This window comes from Pogoniulus pusillus, chromosome 26 (genome assembly GCF_015220805.1).
Source record: "Pogoniulus pusillus isolate bPogPus1 chromosome 26, bPogPus1.pri, whole genome shotgun sequence".
NCBI lineage: Eukaryota > Metazoa > Chordata > Aves > Piciformes > Lybiidae > Pogoniulus > Pogoniulus pusillus.
In genome coordinates, this window is record NC_087289.1 from 12,315,097 (window position 1) to 12,335,183 (window position 20,087).

The 20,087-nt window shown below is 45.6% G+C and overlaps 1 protein-coding gene across 20 annotated transcripts in view; it reads right to left on the bottom strand.

Annotated features, from left to right (window-relative positions):
• Positions 1-20,087, bottom strand: part of LOC135186859 (multiple epidermal growth factor-like domains protein 6) — a 380,712-nt gene that overhangs the window by 69,166 nt on the left and 291,459 nt on the right. For 14 of the 20 annotated variants that reach the window (XM_064164986.1, XM_064164988.1, XM_064164997.1 and 11 more), the window contains 4 exons: positions 19,781-19,906; positions 14,861-14,989; positions 11,975-13,092; positions 11,333-11,432 (listed from right to left, as the gene is read on the bottom strand). In XM_064164986.1, coding sequence (XP_064021056.1) covers positions 13,013-13,092; positions 14,861-14,989; positions 19,781-19,906 — 335 coding nt within the window. In that variant the 3' untranslated portion in view covers positions 11,333-11,432; positions 11,975-13,012. Of the gene's footprint in view, positions 1-120; positions 1,072-4,159; positions 4,358-4,579; positions 4,689-6,980; positions 10,058-11,332; positions 11,433-11,974; positions 14,054-14,860; positions 14,990-19,780; positions 19,907-20,087 lie in introns of those variants that run through there. The other 6 variants (XM_064164991.1, XM_064164989.1, XM_064164990.1 and 3 more) reach the window with 6 other exon arrangements.

Below are 20,087 nucleotides of genomic sequence, written 5' to 3' on the forward strand. Positions count from 1 at the left end.
AGGTAGTTGTAGTCAGCAATGATTTTATATATATATATCTATATATATAAAATAAAAAGCCTGGGGAAAGGCAACCACAGATAGTACCTTAATGAGCTGCTCAGTAAGCAAAGCAATTACCAGGATGTAGGCGATGCCAGCTCCAGCTCCCTTTTGTAGCTCAGCAGGTTTGAGTCCACTTATTCCTCTGGAAAACCCAAGCAAAATGAATCAGTCTCTGTCATCAGAGTCCATGCATACCTTTTGTAAGCAATGGATGGGCAGCTCGTTCCAGTCCCTGACCACTGTCTCCACAAAAAACTTTTTCCTAATGTCCAATCTAAACCTCCCCAGCCTCAGCTTGAGGCCATTTCCCTTTGTTCTGTCTCCAGTTACCTTTGAGCCCAGCAGCAGCCTCTCCACTATGTCCCTTCAGGTAATGGTAGACAGCAATGAGGTCTCCCCTCACCCTCTTTTTCAGACTAACCATCCCCAGCTCTCTCAGTCACTCCTCATAAGATTTATGCCTCAGGCCCTTCCTCAGCTTTGTTGCCCTCCTCTGGACCTGCTCCAGCACCTCCACATCTCTCTTCTATTACCGTGCCTCAATCTGAACGCAATACTAGATGACAAATAAGCCTTTTAATACTACAGTAAAGAGGCAACAGAATAGGTTATTTTTCATGTATGGGCCACCTTCTTTTCCCCACTACTGGTTCCCAAAGCATCCCAAGTGCGTGCCCAACACACCCCCATTAAACTGAGTCCTCACCAGACTTGCAGACACAGCTTTATCTTGGTCTTTGCAGATGCAGACAGGCCAGAGGTTTTCACAGGTTTGCCAGACTTTCTTGTGTTGGGACTGGGGTAGCAATAACATACTTGGGAAAATAATTGTGAAACACTAACAAGTCCTTATTGTTAACAGGTGTTTCTGGCTGAGATTCCTCCAGGGCAACTTGGACAAGGCACCACAGTGGAGTTGGTAATGGCATTCTTCCCAGAGGGACCTTCAAAGTCTCTTGTGTGGTGTTTTGTATTCCTGGCAGCTAAGTCAGGAAGAACCCCAGTTTTCAACATCCTCCTTCATGCCTACTCAAAAGAAAACATTAATTTATCAGCTGTAATGTTTTTCACATCTCCCAGGACTTGGCACACAGGGAGAGTGATTTGCCATTGGAATGGGCTGCCCAGGGAGGTGGTGGAGTTGCCGTCCCTGGAGGTGTTCAAGCAAAGCCTGGATGAGGCACTTAGAGCTATGGCCTGGTTGATTGGCTAGGGCTGGGTGCTAGGTTGGACTGGATGATCTTGGAGGTCTATTCCAACCTGGATGATTCTATGATTATTCTATTCTATTCTACCATGTGATAGTGCATCACAGGGCACTGGAGCACCAGTTCTGTACTGGAGGCAACAAGCACTGAGCATTTGTTGCTTCTGCAGTTCCTCAAGTGTGCAAGGGCTGTTTTCTGCTTGCACAAAGACTCAACTGGGATGTGCATTACAATGGATTTTTTAAACTGTTGCCAGGTTTAGGTGAAATCCTTCTCTCCCAAACTCTTAAAGACCTGTTTGGTTTTTTGACCAGGGCAGGCAGGCCTGGGTCTCCAGAGGACCCAGTGGAGTAGTCTGTGGGAGGCTGCACCCCTGGCAGTAGCACTGGGGTTTTACTATATAAAAACCAAATATATTTTAAAAAATCAAGCTAAAGCTTTTTTAGTTGAAAGTAGACATTGGAAATGGGAGAAAATTCACTGCAAATTTGTCATGCCACAGTACTTGGGATTTTAGGGTAATAAAACTGGACTGCCCCAAGTCACCTCTCTCTGTCATCCCCCTCTAGACAGCACATTATCAAATCAGTGACACTGAGCTTTGAATTAATCATAGAATCAGTCAGGGTTGGAAGAGACCACAAGGATCACCTAGTCCCAACCCCCCTGCCATGGGCAGGGACACCTTACCCTAGATTAGGCTGTCCAGAGCCTCATTCAGCCTGGTTTTAAACATCTCCATGGGTGAGGCTTCCACAACCTCTGTGGGCAACCTGTTCCAGGCTCTCACTACCCTCATGCTGAAGAACTTCTTCCTAACATCCAGGCTGTATCTGCCCATTTCTAGCTTTGTTCCATCCCCCCCAGTCCTATCACTACCTAACATCCTAAAAAGCCCCTCCCTAGATTTCTTGTACCCCCCTTAAGATACCAAAAGGCCACAATAAGGTCACCTCAGAGCCTTCTCCTCTCCAGACTGAACAGCCCCAACTCCCTCAGTCTCTCCTCACAGCAGAGCAGCTCCAGCCCTCTGATCATCCTCATGGCCCTTCTCTGGACACCTTCCATATCCCTCTTCTTCAAAGAATCCCAAGAGGAAGACAGCCCCAGCTCCCACTCCACATCAAAAGGGCTTGTGACAAGAAACCAAATCAAACCAAGCCCCCACCAAGAGTCTTCCAAAGATGTGAGGACTTTCCAGGTGCTTGACACCTACCTTAGTTTTTGTAATACAGCTTAGAGAAAGGATTCCCCTTGGATCAGAGGGGAGACTTTGCTACAACAATGGCTGTGCTGGCAAACCACCTCCTTTCAACACATTCTTGAGTTTGTATTTTAAGTGGTTTTGCCACGTTGGCAGCCAAAACTAACTATTTTCTGATCAAATTCACTGGTTCTTGTAAAAAAAATTCACATAGGACTGAGAATAGTTCTAAGAGCCTTTCAAGGTGTCTGTTCAAACCTTTTGCTTTTGAAAGGTGGAGAAGGGCTCCAGAAAAAGGCTTGAGCACAGCAATACCCTGGCCAAGCTGCACCTTCAGGGCTGCATTCCCTCATTACCCAGGAATATGGTGGCTATTTAATGTGATGCTATTATGCTTGCTGCTCTGCACTTCATATATACCCTTAAGGTTGAAGTAATAATTAAGAGCAGCCTTCTCATTGCGCCTGCTAATGCAAGGCCAAGATCCACAACAGCTACCACAACATAAATGTCAAATAGAAAAGGGGGGGGGGGGGGAAGCAAATGGATGGGCAGGAATTACCCTCCCAGCCCCAGCTTGCACCAGTCTTATTCTTCACTAACGACATACAGCAGGGGATCCCACTGTGTGTCCTACAGGAGCCATAAATCATTGGGAACTGGGTTGCTGGTGGAAAAAGCTGCAGCTGGAAAACCAGAGAATTTTCATTAAGTCACTTTGTAAGTAACTTATGGCATGCTAGGACTTACAGAATAACAAAGTGGTGATGGGCCAGTTTCTTGTTAATGAGAACTGGAACAACAGGGCAGAATGATTTTGGTTGGAAGAGACCTGTAAGATCATGAATTCCAACCATTAACCCCACACTGCCAGGTCACCACAAACCCATGTTCCTCAGTATCACATCTACACAGCTTTTTAATCTCTCCAGGGATGAGACAGCCAACCATGTTCCAGACTGCAGCAAGAGCAGCATTGCCAGCAGGGCAAGGGAGGGGATTTCTGCCCCTTTACTCTGCTCTCCTGAGACCTCACCTGGAGTCCTGTGTGCAGTTCTGGAGCCCTCAACACAAGAAGGACGTAGAACTGTTGGAGCCAGTCCAGAGGAGGCCACCAAGATGCTCAGAGGGCTGCAGCAGCTCTGCTATGTGGACAGACTACAAGAGTTGGGGCTCTGCAGTCTGGAGAAGAGAAGGCTTGGAGGAGACCTTAGAGTGGCCTTCCAGTGTCTGAAGGGGACCTACAGGAGGGCTGGGGAGGGACTATTGACAAGGTCTTGTAATGACAGAATGAGGAGTAATGGGTTTAAACTGGCAGAGGGGAGATTTAAATTGGATGTTAGGAAGAAGCTCTTTACAGTGAGGGTAGTGAATCACTGGCACAGGTTGCCCAGGGAGGTCGTGGATGCTCCCTCCCTGGAGGTGTTCAAGGCCAGGTTGGATGAGGTCTTGAGTAACCTGTTCTAGTGGGAGGTGTCCCTGCCTATGGCACGAGATTAGAACTGGATGACCTTTAAAGTCCCTTCCAACCTAAACCATTCTATGCTGATTCCACACTTCCCTGGGCAGCCTGTTTCAGAGCCTGAAAAACACGTTAGGGAGAAATATTTTCCTGATGCCCAACTCAAACCTCCCCTGGTGGAACGCGAGGACATTTCCTCATCTATTTGCTTGTTACTTCAGAGAAGAGATTTACCCTCACCTTGCTCCAACCTCCTTTCAGCTGCTCACAAAGAGCACTCAGTGGGAACATGGTGCATTTCCACCTCAAAAACAGCTCCAATTCAGCAGGCAACGTAGGTTTGGTCAAGTTTCGTGTTTCCATCCTGGAAAGCATCTTCAAAGCAAGGGACAGAGCTGAGACAACTCTTGAATTTCACAACAGGCTTCCTTCAGATTTCTGGATGAAGTAAGGAGGACTTGTAGGTAGAAAATAAATATCACAGAATCACAGAAACATGCAGGCTGGCAAAGCCCCTCAGGATCACCAAGTCCAACCTAGAACCCTACACTATGAGATTCACCTTAAACCATATCCCTAAGCACCACATCCAAACAACCCTTAAGCACATCCAGGGTGGGTGACTCCACCACATCCCTGGGCAGCTCATAAACATCTTACCATGGATGTGAAGTACAGAAACTTCTGCGCACTGGAATGCTGCAAATTGTAGTTTACTTTTGGTATGAGACCAGTAGAAGTCCTGAGGTCACCTTAAGCTGAAGTGGATCTGTGGACAAACATGGTGACATTGGGATAAGACCATCCCCTTCCTATGTTTGTGCAGCCTTGGCTTAGTTGGACCATGGTCTGCACCTGATGCTAGCAGTACTTTGTTAATTAGCCAAGATACAACCTCTAAGGAGCAACGAGCCCAGCTCTTTGATCTCTTACACCAAGAAATCACTGATGTTAAAACAATTAATTAGTTTAATTATCATTAGGCTCTTAGAGTCACTAGAGGGAGATGTGAGCACGTGCCTTAAGCCAAGATATTACATCTGGAGTGGAAAAATACATACAGTAGATGATGGCATGAAGTATTTTAAACATTAACTATAATATCTACACCACATGCAGTTTCTCAAGATGTTTTACTGTCATCAGCTTACTAAAAGATAAAGATTTATTGGGCTATTACTGAAAAGGAAGAGAGATACTGCCAAATGGCATGGACAGTTAGATGACTACTTGCTGACATCTTTATTCATATATAAAACAACAGAACCAAGCTGTATGGTTTTAACTGCCATACTTTAAGGGACCAACAAAGCAGTGCCTTATCATACAGAACTTGTAAGCAATTTTTAAATCATTCCTGGTCCTTGGATTTTGTTGTTTGTTTGGTTTTACTGCGTGCTCTGTTAGCACTCTGTGAACTTGTAGTGCTGAGTTAAAGAAGAGATAAGCAGTGCTGGCTACAGATTGATTTTACAGCATCTGAAGAAGCTGAGAGGACCATACCAAGGAACAAGTCTCTCTGGATCAGATCACAGCCACAAAAATCACTCTTGTTCCAATGCCATGCATTTCTTGCAGACATACAGGAATGTCTGAAGTTCTGCAGAGATGTGGTTTTACAGGTTTAGTGCTGAGTTAAAGAAAAGATAAGCAGATTTGCTTTAACAGCATCTGAAGAAACCAAGAGGACCATACCAAGGAATGGTCCTTCCTGGATCAGACCACAGCCACAAAAATCACTCTCGTTCCAATGCCATGCATCTCTTGCAGACATACAGGAACATCTGAAGTTCTGCAGAGATGTGGTTTTACAGGTTTAAGGCACAAACCAATGTTAGCGCTCCATAGGTTGTGGTTTAACAGTCCCATGTCTCTTAATAGCAGCCACTGAGACTGAAAGGTTAGTGCAATCACAACAATTTCTTTGAACAGTTTAAATAAGAGGGAAATTACTGAGTTGCAACCATTCCAGAACTATCTTTATAACAGATGTTATAAAGATGACAAACCAAACCAACTTAATTATTCTACTCCTTGTTGAAAACTGTGTGAAAAGTGAAGTAAATCACACACGACAAAATCCAGCGGTGCTGGAGATCTAAATTTAAAGTGCTTGACCTAAAAAAAGTGAACACTAAGTCTGAGCCTGCAGAGCTGCTCTCCCAGAAGCTTGCTAGCCACATCTGTCTGCTTTTTCCCTGACAGCTTGATCTACTGTTCCCCCTTTGTTACACATTTTGAATTCAATTTAGCGTGCTACTTCCAATTAACCAGCGCACACTTACTGCATTATTTGGCCTTAAACAGACACATGTGCTCCTTTAGCTCCTGCCAATGTGAGAAGACAATACCCTTAAGGTGAACTGGTGAGTACTAGGCTCTGGGATGTGTCCAAGAAGGCTGATGGAAGCCCACAGGTGTGAGGTTTCAAATGCTTTCAAAGTGCTTCATGCCCAAGTCTTCCAGAAACGTTACACATTTTGTAACCGTCCTCTTCCAACAGGATTTATGCTGTGCTTTGAATGTTTCTAATACTCTGGAGACCAAGTGACACAAACCTCTACTCATCAGGCTCAGTCACTGGACAAGGTGCTCTGGTCAGGGATCAGATGTAAAACATACAATGGCCAGGTCATTACTAATTCTACACCAACTACCAACAAGCAGGTGTGATGTCAGTGTTTGCTCTGAGTCTGAATTAGTTGAACAAACACAATTCCATGGAATCATACAATCAGTGTTGGAAGGGACCACAAGGATCACCTAGTTCCAACCCACCTGCTGTAGGCAGGGACATCTCACACTAGATCAGGCTGCCCACAGCCTCATCCAGCCTGGCCTTAAACACCTTCAGGGATGGGGTTTTGACCACCTCCCTGGGCAACACCTTCCAAGGTCTCACCATCCTCAACATAAACCTAGTGTCTCAAGACTATCAATAAGGAGAAAACAAGAACAAATTTTAATGACATGTTTATATATATATATATATATATAAAAACAACCAAAACCACAAAACAACCAAAACCCTTTCACTGTGATCTGGGTACAACAGATAGTATAGCTTTGAGCTACACCCAACGATCCCTTTGAAGAGGGGTTACACATTCACAGAGACATCATATTGCTATGCAAGAGCTTATTACAAAGCAATAAAAAGAATGGAAGAAACAATTCCTGATCTCCATGGCTGAGATTTGGTGGTTACCACTGGAAATTACTTGCCACAGTGTTAGGATTTCAAGCTTTGACCCTTCAAAATCATTACTGGGTGCAGTTGCAGCTCGTGGATGAAGCTGCTGTGGTCAGCCACAGGTCAGCATGCAGGAAAAGTCCTTGATGAACTGGGGGACTGAGAAGATTTCCAGCCTAACCACACAAAAATAACACAAGGAAGGGAGGATGGAGGTTTCTTGGTCCACCAGCTCTTTTGAGGACTCTTCCTGAGCTTGTCTTTGCTCTGATAAGCAGCTAAACTCTCACAGCAATGTTATTTGTCGCCTCTGGATCAACAGTACGAAGCCATGGTGGCTCCAAAATGTGTCTTTGGCTCTTCTGGGAAGGACATAAAGGTATAATTTCCATGTTTGTCCCGTTGGCAACTCCTGACACTGTGATGGTTATTACTTACCTAAACAGAGATCCGCAGCCAATCAAAATACTATGGTTGGCAAGCAAGCTGGGCAAACTTTAATAGCTCGGGTTCTTCAACACAAAAAGGATAAAAGCAGAATAATGATCTTTGGCAGAGGAAGCAAGGGGAATTTTTTAAAGTTCTGATTGTTTTCCTCTGAGGATAGTGTTAGAAATGCTGCAGTCTAACTTAAAACATGTCCGTGAGTTCACGGCATGTGAAAATCTGGACCCACTGAGTTACGCCCGACTCCATCCCACTCTTCTCAAGCTGAGGTTATCTGGAAGCCACAAGAAGGTGTGAGAGTGGAGAGTTGGCACAGGAGCTGCACGGTGGAAGTAACTGAAATGTCTTTCTGAAAGGAGTTATCTGTGCATGCAAGTGTGCTGCAGAGGAATACACACAGCGGCCCTTAGCACGGCAGCATAATTAACTTCAGCCTCCTGGGAACCAGAGAGCCAAGAAAGACATTGACCAAGTGGAAGATGGACAGAAATTTAAATACAAACCCCAACTTCACTGAAATTTTCACTTTCATTTTCAGCAAGCTCCTGTGTTCAGGACAGCATCATGATTAGACAGGGATGGGCAATAGGTTGGACTGGATGATCTTGGAGGTCTCTTACAACCTGGTTAATTCTATGGTAACCTTGACAGTTTTTCACCTGTTTGTTGATGAAGGAAATAAGCAGTTACATTCCTTTAACAGGAATTAAACTCGTTTGCCACAAAATAAATCTATGGAGAAGCTAATTTAGTAGATTTGAGGCTCACACCTTGAGCCATATCTTGATTACTGTGTCCAGTTCCGGGGTCCTCGATTCAAGAGAGATGTTGTGATACTGGAACATGTCCAGAGAAGGGCAAGGAAGCTGGTGAGGGGCCTGGAGCACAGCCCGTTGAGGAAAGGCTGAGGGAGCTGGGGGTGTGCAGCCTGGAGAAGAGGAGGCTCAGGGCAGACCTCATTGATGTCTACAACTACCTGAAGGGATGCTGTAGCCAGATGGGGTTGGCCTCTTCAGCTAGACACCCAGCAACAGAACAAGGGGACACAGTCTCAAGTCGTGCCAGGGGAGGTACAGGCTGGATGCTAGGAGGAAGTTCTTGCCAGACAGAGTGATTGGCATTGGAATGGGCTGCCAAGGGAGGTGGTGGAGTCACAATCCCTGGAGGTGTTGAAGCAAAGCCCGGATGAGGCACTTAGTGCCATGGTCTGGTTAATTAGATAGGGCTGGGTGCTAGGTTGGACTGGACGATCTTAAAGGTCTCTTCCAACCTGTTTGATTCCATGATTCTATGATTCTCCATGAAAAATTACATGCTAAGAAAGACTGTTTTGAAGGCAGAAAATTTGCTCTATTTGTTTGTCTGCATTAAGGAGCAGAAACAAAACAGGTTAATGACATCGCAATCGAGTGACCTGCCTTAATTAATAGCTAACGGTGCAAAGTTTTGGCTCTTCTTCCAGAAAATGACACCCTGTAAACATTTCCCCTGCCTTCTGAAAAAAAAAGTGAAAACTTTCAGGAACAGAGAAGCAAGAAAAGATGTCCAAAACTACCCCATCAAAAGCAATCTTCTAATATTTCTGAGACATTTCATTTTGAGTTTTTTTCACCTTTCTGTCTTGGAATCAGGTCATATTAAGCAGAATGATCTTTTCAGTGGCCCTGATGGGAACTTATTCCCCCTCAAGGCAGCAATATAAAGAAGCTAAGAAGTGTTTTAATGGAGGAATGGATGAAAGAGACTCTTGCAGGTAAATGGGTTTGTATGAAGTGATATTTTTTTACTTTAAAAAGAAACCCTTAACTTTGCTGAGATATTTCCCAGGCAGATCTGCTTGGGCCTCTGGTTCATTGGTGCAGGCTCAGTGTTCTCAGGCACTTAGAAAATGTGTTCCATCATGTACCTAAAATACTTAAACATGTACCTAAAATACTTAACACAAAAATCTACTATACTACATATTTTCCTTTACACTAAGTATTTACAGTTCTACTAGCAAGGTACTGTGGGAAATGTAAACAAGTATACAGGGGTGTAAATAATATGGCTTAAGAAAAGTCCTCTCCTCCCCCTTTGAATAGCTGCTCTAATCACATATCAGTTATACCTAGATAAGGAAAAAACAGTACATCTTATAAACTGCTGTCAAACAGCAAAACATTAGCTCTTGGCTTTGATGTTGAGCTGCTGAGTAGCCTCAAACCAGTCACTGGGCATCCTTCCCTACACTGAAGGGCTGGCATAGTGGAATGGGGCCAGGACAGGGTCACTGAGGTAATTTGGGCTGATACAGCTGGCTCTGAAGGCACAGAGTTTGCTTAGTCTTCAGAGGACAAGACCAAGAGGAGGTATCACTGCTGTCTTCAACTACCCCATGGGGGCTGTAGATGAGGTGAAGCCAAACACTTCCCAAGGATGCACACTGAAAGGACGAGAAGTAGAAGATCAAAACTGGAACTGACGAGGTGAAGCCAAACACTTCTCAAAGATGCACACTGAAAGGATGAGAAGTAGAAGATCAAAACTGGAACTGATGAGGTGAAGCCAAACACTTCTCAAAGATGCACACTGAAAGGGTGAGAAGTAGAAGATCAAAACTGGAACTGATGAAGTGAAGCCAAACACTTCTCAGAGATGCACACTGAAAGGGTGAGAAGTAGAAGATCAAAACTGGAACTCTGGAAATTCTGCATAGAAACTAGGAGAGAGGAAAAACAAAAAATGCAAGTATAAAGTTCTCCCTGGGATAAGAGCTCAAAGAGGTAGTGGGAGGTCCATCCTTGGGAGACATTCAGAACTCAGCTGGATGAATCTCCAGCAATCATTTAACTTTGAAGCTGACCAAGCTTTGAAGGGAAGCCTGGACCTCCAGAGGTCTCCTACAACTTAACTTTGTGATTCTACAAAAGCCTTGACTATAACATGACTCTTGCAGTTTGGCTCTGCTGCAAACACACAGGATCAAAATGTCAGTTGCTCAACTTGGGTCATTCTTCTCCAGCAGTTATATCTAAGATCATATCTAATTGTCTCACACAAGATTTACCTTATTGGTTCCAGGCCAGTGAAACCATCCAAATTGATATAATTGTAGTATCAGACCCAGGCCATGACATCTCCAAAAGAACACATGAAATGTCACAGCTGACAGTAAAGCCTTGCCGAGAGCCACACTGCTGACTAGTTTTGGACAACATCAATGCTGTCACATTTACAGAGTAAACTTTCCAGAGATATTCAGAGAACCTTCCAGTATCTGAAGGGGGCACACAGAAGGGCCGGGGAGGGACTATTGACAGGGTCTTGTAACGACAGGACAAGGAGGAATGAGATGAAACTGGCAGAGGGGAGATTGAAACTGGAAGTTCTTTACAGAAAGGGTGGTGAAACACTGACACAGGTTGCCCAGGGAAGTTGGAGATCACAGAATGTGATCTTTGATCACATTCTGTGATCTCCAACCTCCCTGGAGGTGTTCAAGGCCATGCTGAATGAGGCTTTGAGTGACCTGTTCTAGTGGGAAGTGTCCCTGCCTATGGCAAGGAGTTGGAACTAGATGATTTTTGAGGTCCCTTCCAACCTCAACCATTCTATGATTAAAGCAGAAATGACACAGGATGAGCATCAGCCCCTGTGATTTCTGGCTGAAGGCACAGTTGGTTATTTGATTTTGACACATTGACAAATCTCTTTACTGTGTTTAGGATAATTATGAAGTGATAACAACCATAAGACTTCCATGGAGCTTGAAAAATACCTCCCAAACCTACCTTGCTGCCAAGAGAGCACAGTTTGAATTAAATTCTTGGGTGAGCAAGTGTTTCGTGCTTTGCCCTGCGGATGGCTCATGGCTGCAGATGTGTTTAAGACCTGAGATGAACCATGGAGTAAAACTGTTACTTCACTTACTCATTATCCAACCACAACAACAAACACAAGCATCACCACTTAGCATCATTTTTTCCCCTCCACTTTGTCTCTTCCAAGATAAAAATCTTCTCTTGCAATTGGGCACACGACCTGTAACTGCCTGTACTACCAACCCACTGAGCCCACTATGGTCCTGACACCCTTTAATAAGGGCATTTTTGATATAGTCAGACTCGAGACATAGATTCTGCAACTCCTAACCTAAAAAGAGGCACTCTGAAATCCTTAACTCTGGCTAACTCAGCATATTAAAATAGATAATATTCTTTCTTTATGATCATACAGTCTTATAGTAAAGAAAAACTGTCTCAGCAGACAAAATAGCACCAAAATGACTCTGTTCTATTAAGTGACTAACAGCTGTTAAGTGGTATCAGGGCTTTTAAAAGCTGACTTAAAATCTGTTGTGCACTAAAAGGCCATGATAATCCTTTACATATAAAGAACACAGAGATTATCTTTAAACATCTATCCTTACTTACTAGCTGCTTTCTCCATCCAAGATAAAACTTGGGTTTCTGCATGTTTGATGGAGCAAAGCTGGAGCTGGAGAGATTCAGACTGGAGGTGAGGAGGAAGTTGTTCAACATGAGTGTGGTGAGAGCCTGGAATGGGTTGCTCAGGGAGGTGGTTGAGGCCCCATCCCTGGAGGTGTTTAAGGCCAGGCTGGATGAGACTGTGGCCAGCCTGCTCTAGGGTAGGGTGACCCTGCCCATGGGCAGGGAGGTTGGAACTAGCTGATCCTTGTGGTCCTTTTCCCTTCCAACTCTGACTGATTCTATGATTCTCTGAGAACTGCTGCATAGTTTGACTTGACAAATCCTGAGATATACTCAACGGGCAGATGGGAGAATGTAGAAAGCCAGAAAGGTCTCTGACAGATGACACCATGCTCTTTGGAAGATGGATTCAGACATAATCAAGATACAAGCGGAGACCTTCCAATCAGTCCACCTGCACTAGAAATGCAGTACATATTCTTCAACTCATTAATGACTTATTGAAGACTGTGGCAGATTCTTCTTCAGCTGCAAGACCAAATGAATTTTTTTAGGACACATGAGGAATTCACTTGCTGACTCCCACCAGTTTCTGTGGACTGTGCTCTTTCAGTGAATCTATATTGGCTTCATAAACTGTGGCACACTCATTAAACTTCAGGCTGGTGACTGAGTGGGTTTAGCAAGTCACTTACACATGGCCACTGCAGGCTGATATATTACACATCCTGATCCTCTTGGGAGCTGATCTTATTAAAATCATAGCCAAATCTTCAAACAATTATAGCATATGTCAGAAAGAATGTCCAGAGCAGATTAATGGAAGGGTAAGAGGCTGAGGATAAAAACATGAAACAGATTCAAGGTTTTAAAAGGATCCAGCTACTAAATGGCCTCTGTAGTCTTCCATAAGAAGTGTGAATGCTTCAGCACGATTCAAGCTGACTTGGAGAGCTGCTCTCATATCCAAATTCAAATACCGTCTGTGCATATAAAACAGTTCATTTATTAGTCCAAATGTTACTGTTGTAGAGCTCTTGGAAAAATGTTCCCTCTTTCTTGAGTTTGCTCTTCATAAAAAGGAAGCTTTGGAGGGCCACCTAGAGAATAAAGTAGAAACGTGGTTTAATGGTATAATGTAATACTCAGATAGATTAGACAACAGGCAGTTTGAGCCTAGCTGGGATATTTTGGTGAGAAGAATTAAGTCACAGGCTGTGAAAAGGAAACAATGGTCATGACTGCTGCACTCATAGGCTTGCTGAGATGTAGAAGAACAAGAACATAAACATAGATAACATAGAGTTGCTCTTGGGCTCTGGGGCTGCATTTCTCTCTCTAACCTAACCTGCTGTCTGACTAATCCATCTGCTTCCTAACCCCCCTGGTTGACCCTCAAAACTCACCTTGAACGTAAGGCAAAGTCTGGGGTAAGGTAGTGGGGTGGGAAGAAGATGGAAGGGTGTTTGGGAGCCCCTCCTGGGGACTCTGGTTTCTGAGAGGGCTGTTGTGTTTCTGTATTACCTTTTTAACTTGTACATTTCTGTATATAGCAGTAGATATTGTAACTATCTGCTTGTACACTGTGCTAAGCTGTAAGTATAAAGCTCCCTTCTAATTTCCAGCTGGGCTGAGTCTAGTCTGGGTGATTTTCTTAAGTGTGAGGGGGCAGGTAACACCCAAACCATCACACAACTTCAATAATTGGTAACCTTCCAAAGAAGGTTTTTCCTGAGTTACACTGGCCTCACCACAGAGGCAGAGAGAAGGCAAAAGGACAGAACACCTCCCAGACTGAAGGGTCCCAAAATGTTTCCTGAACTAAATGCAGAATTGGACGGTATCACCACCAAGCCTGTTGTCATTAGACTACAGCATGAGGGTGGTGGGACTCTGGAATAGGATCCCCAGGGAGGCTGTGGATGCCTTCTCCCTAGGGCTGTTTAAGGCCAAGCTTGATGAGGCCTTGAGGAGCCGTCTAGTTGAGAGGTGTCTCTGTCCACAGACAGGTTGGAGTAGATGATCTCAAAGGTCCTTTCCAGCCTCAGCCATTCTGTGACTCTGTGAAGGGAGAGATCTTCCATTCAGCACTATTATCTCATTGTATTATTTCATTAAAAGGTGAAGTTATCTAAATAACTGAACCCCCAGATCCTTCTGTGATTGTGCAGTGAGTGCTTTAGCTCACAAACCAATCCAAATCTATTTCCCAATGTTTTATCTACTTATCTGGCTTATCACACATCACCATGCTCTTCACAGCCTCCCACAAAAAGTAAGTAAAAGTGATGGGGACATGTCAAGGAAAGCTCCTTGTTCACCTTACAGGGGAGGCTGAGAATAGAAACCATCTGAGGTCAGTATTTCACACTGCCAAGCAGAGAAGGCAGCACTACTCTACAGCACAGATGTGCTGGAAGGAGAGTTGAGAATCCTTGAGCAGACTGTGCAAGATCTCCACGGCCTGCTCTGAGGAGAAGCCACTTCACACAGTCACTGCAGCCTGGCCAAGGCCTCACAACCTCCTGGAATGAATCCTGGCATTCGCAGTGTCCTCTGGCATTTGTGCTGTCTGCTGGCATTTGTGCCATCAGGCTCCCAGACCTTTGGGAGGACAGCACATACCAGCACAACCCTTCCAAGCAAAGCTGCTGCTATCACAGGCTGAGCCTTTCACCAGAGATGGGAATGCACAACAGCTTCTGCCTCATACAGCCTGATGCAGAAACTGTGGCTGTTGCCGCTGCTGCTGCACATCAGGTTTGCATGGCAGGTTGGCACTCCTGTCCCAGCGGCCTGCTGAGCATCACCGTGGTCAGAGGGTGCTTTCTCTGCTAAGAAATGCTGCACCCCTCCAGCTTGCATTACCTTCTTTGCAGGTAGGCCCCATCCAGGTGGCTGGGCACACACAGTTGCCATTGTACGGATTGCACTGGGATTTGCTGGCACACTGGCATCGCAGGGAGCAGTCGGGGCCGTACCTATCCGACCTGCACTCTGGAAGGACAGAAGTGTTTGGAACAGAGTAAATGCTCCCCTGCAGTTCACCAGGATCAGGAAACTACTTAGACAGCTACATCTGTTAACATTAAAAGATGACATTTTGGAAAGCCTTGCAGTCTTCAAGTTTCGTCTGTCACATGGTCTGCCCAAACTGTAGCCCAGCTGTCCTAAAGAAGTTCCCAGAATGGAAATCATTACTGCTGTAAAAATAGGGGCTGACAGCTCAACAGAAAAGATCTTGGGATCTGCTTAGGAAAGTTGCTGTCAGCATCCTGGATCCATGCTATCTCCTGCACCTCTCCACTGCACGGTTTGGCTGCCTGCATGCACCAGCAAAAGGTCTTCACTCAAAGAATGTAAAATTGGAAATTGATCCATTTTATATGTATACTTTTCTATCTTACTCTGACTGCATAAGCCTGCTGTCTCTTGGCAAATCAAGCTCACAGAATATCTCACTTCCAAATAGAAAGACATTTCATACCTAGGCTGTTAAATCCTCACTGCATTTTTTTTCTGCAGTCATTTTTCTGCAGCAGCAAAGATTAGGAGTTGACCTGCTGGAAAGCAGTTCTATGGAAAATGACCTTGGAGTCCTGCTGCAGAATAAATTATCCATGGGACAGCAATGACAGAATCATAGAATCAAACAGGTTGGAAGAGACCTTCAAGATCAGCCAGGCCAACCTAGCACCCAGCCCTGTCCAATCAACCCTGTTCAATGAACAGACACTAAGTGCTTCACTCAGACTTTGCTTGAACACCTCCAAGGATGGTGACTCCACCACCTCCCTGCGCAGCCCATTCCAATGCCAATCACTCTCTCTGCCAACAACTTCCTGCTAACATCCAGCCTAGACCTCCCCTGGCACAGCTTGAGACTGTGTCCCCTTGTTCTGTTGCTGGTTGCCTGGCAGAAGAGACCAACCCCACCTGGCTACAGCATCCCTTCAGGCAGCTGCAGACAGCAATGAGGTCTGCCCTGAGCCTCCTCTTCTGCAGGCTGCACACCCCCAGCTCCCTCAGCCTTTCCTCAACGGGCTGTGCTCCAGGCCCCTCACCAGCTTCATTGCCCTTCTCTGGACACATTCCAGCACCTCAACATCTCTCTTGAATTGAGGAGCCCAGAACTGGACACAGCACTCAAGCTGTGGCCTGACCAGTGCTGAGCACAGGGGAAGAATAACCTCCCTTGTCCTACTGGCCACACTGCTCCTGATCCAGACCAGGATGCCATTGGCCTTCTTGGCCACCTGGGCACACTGATGGCTCATGTTCAGCTCCTCTCTAGCAGCACCCCCAGGTCCCTCTCTGCCTGGCTGCTCTCAGCCACTCTGTCCCCAGCCTGTAGTACTGCTTGGGGTTGTAGCGGCCAAAGTGTAGAACCCTGCACTTGGCCTTGTTCAGTCTCATCCCATTGGCCTCTACCCACTCATCCAGCCTGGCAAGGTCCCTCTGCAGGGCTCTCCTACCCTCCAACAGCTCCACACCTGCTTCTAGCTTGGTGTCATCTGCAAACTTATTGATGCTGGACTCAATCCCCTTGTCCAGATCATCAATGAAGATATTGAACAGGACTGGGCCCAGCACTGATCCCTGGGGAACACCACTAAGTGACAGTTGCCAACTGGAAGTGTCACCATTCACCATCACTCTTTGGGCCTGGTCCTTCGGCCAGTTCTTGACCCATTTCAGAGTGAATTTGCCCAGGCCAATTGTATTCTGGGATGCATTAAGCAGAGTGTGCCCAACAGCTCAACGTAGGTTCTCTTCACACTGTATTCTGTCCTAGTGAGGCCACATCTGCAGTACTGTGCCCAGTTCTGGGCTCCCCAGTTTAAGAGAGGCAGTAATAGACTAGAGAGAGACCACTGGAGGGCTACAAGGATGACTCAAGGGACTGGAACACATCTTGTGAGTAAAGGCTGAGAGATCTGGGGCTGTTTAGCTGGAGAAGAGAAGCATGAGAGGGAATCTTACTAATTTCACAAATCTGTGAAGAGTGGGTGTCGAGAAGAGGCCAATCTCTTTTCTCTGTGATAGGCTGAGGGGTAGCAGACCCTAACTGGAACACAGAAAGTTCCACCTCAACATCAGGAAAAACTTTACTGACAGGTGTCTGAGCAGGCTGCCCAGAGAAGTTGTGCAGTCTCCTTCTCTGGAAGGCTCTTGAAGACCCTTCTGGACATGTTCCTGTGTGATCTGCCCCAGGAGAGCCTGGTTTGGCAGGGCTGTTGGACTCAACAATCTCTGGAGGTCCCTTCCAATCAATGATTCTGTGACCAAATACAGGCCTGAAGGAAAAGTTAGCAGTGGGTCACAGGGCAGGGTGCTAAATGCACTGTAAAGAAACCTCCTCACTCCCTCTCCTCACCAGAAGACACTGTCACTAACCAAGGTTCTGGCTTTGTCACACCAGCACCATTAGGTAAATCAAAGTGCTGCTGAGCCCAGCATCAGCTGGAGCCCCAACACGTGGAAGAGCTCTCCCTGTGTACTCAGAGCTTGGCCTTTTCAATTAGGGAATGTTATGAGGAAAGAGCTCCTCAAACACCTCTGGACCTGATTTTAATTTATGTGATACCACATTTTCATGTTAATAACAATGTGTATTTTAAGACATCTGTTTGAAAGTCTGCAATGTCAATTTAGCACAGAAAAAGAGCACCCATAAAAGGCTGTTATATTCCCTCTCTCTTTTTCTTTCTTTCCCCCTTTTTTCCTTTTTAATTAACATTTAGCCTGTTTAATGGCTTCTTTACCAGAGTTCAAATTAAAATCAGGCCTTTTATCTTTATGGCTGCTGCACAGTCACAGCTGCTCACAGTTATATCACAGATGAACTCAGCCTAATTGAAAATAAAAATGCAAATAAAACCTAGCCTGTAACAGCTTCTCGTGGATGGGGGCTGCCCTGGCTGCTTTAACAAACATAAAAATGACTCCTAGAGTTTGCAAGGACCAAAACCTTGGTTCACATTTTTGATGCTGAGCTTCCCCCTTGCGTTCCACTTCTGGTAGGGTCCCTGATTGTCCAGCGCCAGTGCTGGTCACAGGGGTGTCTGGTGACCCCCACAGACTGGTATCTGCAGACTGGGTGGCTTCACTTGCTGACCACAGCACAGCACAGAGAGGGAAACAAGTATTTTCCACTTTTGTTTTGCAGGTTGCAGTAGTAGTTAAGCTCCCAGTAATTACTCTGCATTAATATCCAGCTGTTTAAAACTGGTTCCTGCCCTATTCCAGACAAAGGGAGAGTGTGACCAGCAGGTCATCATAGAATCAACCAGGTTGGAAGGCCTCCAAGCTCATCCAGTCCAACCTATCACCCAGCCCTGTCCAATCAACTAGACCATAGATTCATAGAATCAATCAGGTTGGAAGAGACCTCCAAGATCATCCAGTCCAACCTATCACCCAGCCCTGTCCAATCAACTAGACCATGGCACTAAGTGCCTCATCCAGTCTTTTCCTGAACATCTCCAGGGTTCTCCTCCCCTTCTACTCTGCCCTAGTGGGGCCATGTCTGGAGTACTGCGTCCAGTTCTGGGCTCCCCAGTTTAAAGACAGAGAACTATTGGAGAGAGCCCAGAGTAGGCTACAGAGATGCTGAGGGGACTGAGGAGGAAAGGCTGAGAGACTTGGAGAAGGCAGGGAGGGCATCTTATCAATAGTGACCAATAGCTAAAGGGCAGGCATCAAGAGGATGAGTCAGATTCTTTACAGTGGTGCCCAGTGAGAGGACAAGGCACAAGGGACACTAATCGGAACATAGGAGGCTCCATCTAAATATAAGTAAAAACTTCTGTCTTTTGAGGGTGATGGAGCACTGGAACATGCTGCTCAGAGTGCTTGTGGAGTCTCCTTCTCAACTTTCAAAACCTGGGCAGCCTGCTCTGGGTGACCCTGCTTTAGCAGGAGGATGGACTAGATGATTTCCAGATGTCTCTTCCAGACCTTACTATATGATTCTGTGCGACAAACAAATGGCAATCAGATCCTTTTGTACCTGTTTGCACCCTCTGGACTCACAGAATCATGCAGGTTGGCAAAGCCCCTCAGGGTCACCGAGTCCAACCTAGAACCCTACTCTGCAAGATGCACCTTAAACCATAGCCCTAAACACCACATCCAAAACACCCTTAAACACAGCCAGGGTTGGTGACTCCATCACCTCCCTGGGCAGCTCATTACAGTCCCTGACCACTCTATCCATGAAAAACTTTTTCCTAATGTCCAACCTAAACCTCCCCAGGCTCAGCTTGAGGACATTCTCCCTTGTTCTGTTTCCAATCATTTGTGAGAAGAGCCCAGCAGCAGCCTCTCCACAATGTCCCTTCAGGTAGCTGTAGATAGCAATGAGGTCTCCCCTCAGCCTCCACTTTTTCACACTAACCATCCTCAGCTCCCTCAGTCACTCCTCATCAGATTCATTCTCTAGGCCCAGCTACATCTGTGAACAAAACTGTAATCTTCCCAACTACATCTGTAAAACTGTGAACTTTTTGGGATATACTTCACCAGTGCACCTTCTCCAAACCTCAATGAAAATGACATTTTACAGCTGACCCATAAAGAGTTTTCCTATCAGTGTATCAATTGAAATATTGATGGAATCAGGAGGCACAGCCTGCTGATAAAGCCGCTGATAACATGTACGAGCGATTTGCTACGAACAATGTGCTCCTGAGCACCAACAAATGGCCTTGCACAGGTACACCTAGACCAACAGCTCGTATTGATTTAACTAGATACAGTCCAGCCCTTAGAAAATATTGCCCTTACCAATGTCACATTTGTCTCCAGTCTTCCCAGGCGGGCAAAGGCACTTCCCAGTTTCTGGATCACAAGGAGCATCCCCACAGTCACAGCGGTGCTGGCATCTCTCCCCAAACCATCCCTTGTCACAGCCTGATGGCAAGAGTGATTTTTCAGATGCACATTTCAATGGCAAGAAAGATGTAGGCTCATATAGAGGAAATTTTTCAGGGTGCCTCAAAGGAAAGCCATCCCTTGTTACAGCCTGATGGCAAGAGTGATTTTTCAGATGCCCATTTGAATGGCAAGATGTAGGCTCATATAGAGGAGTTTT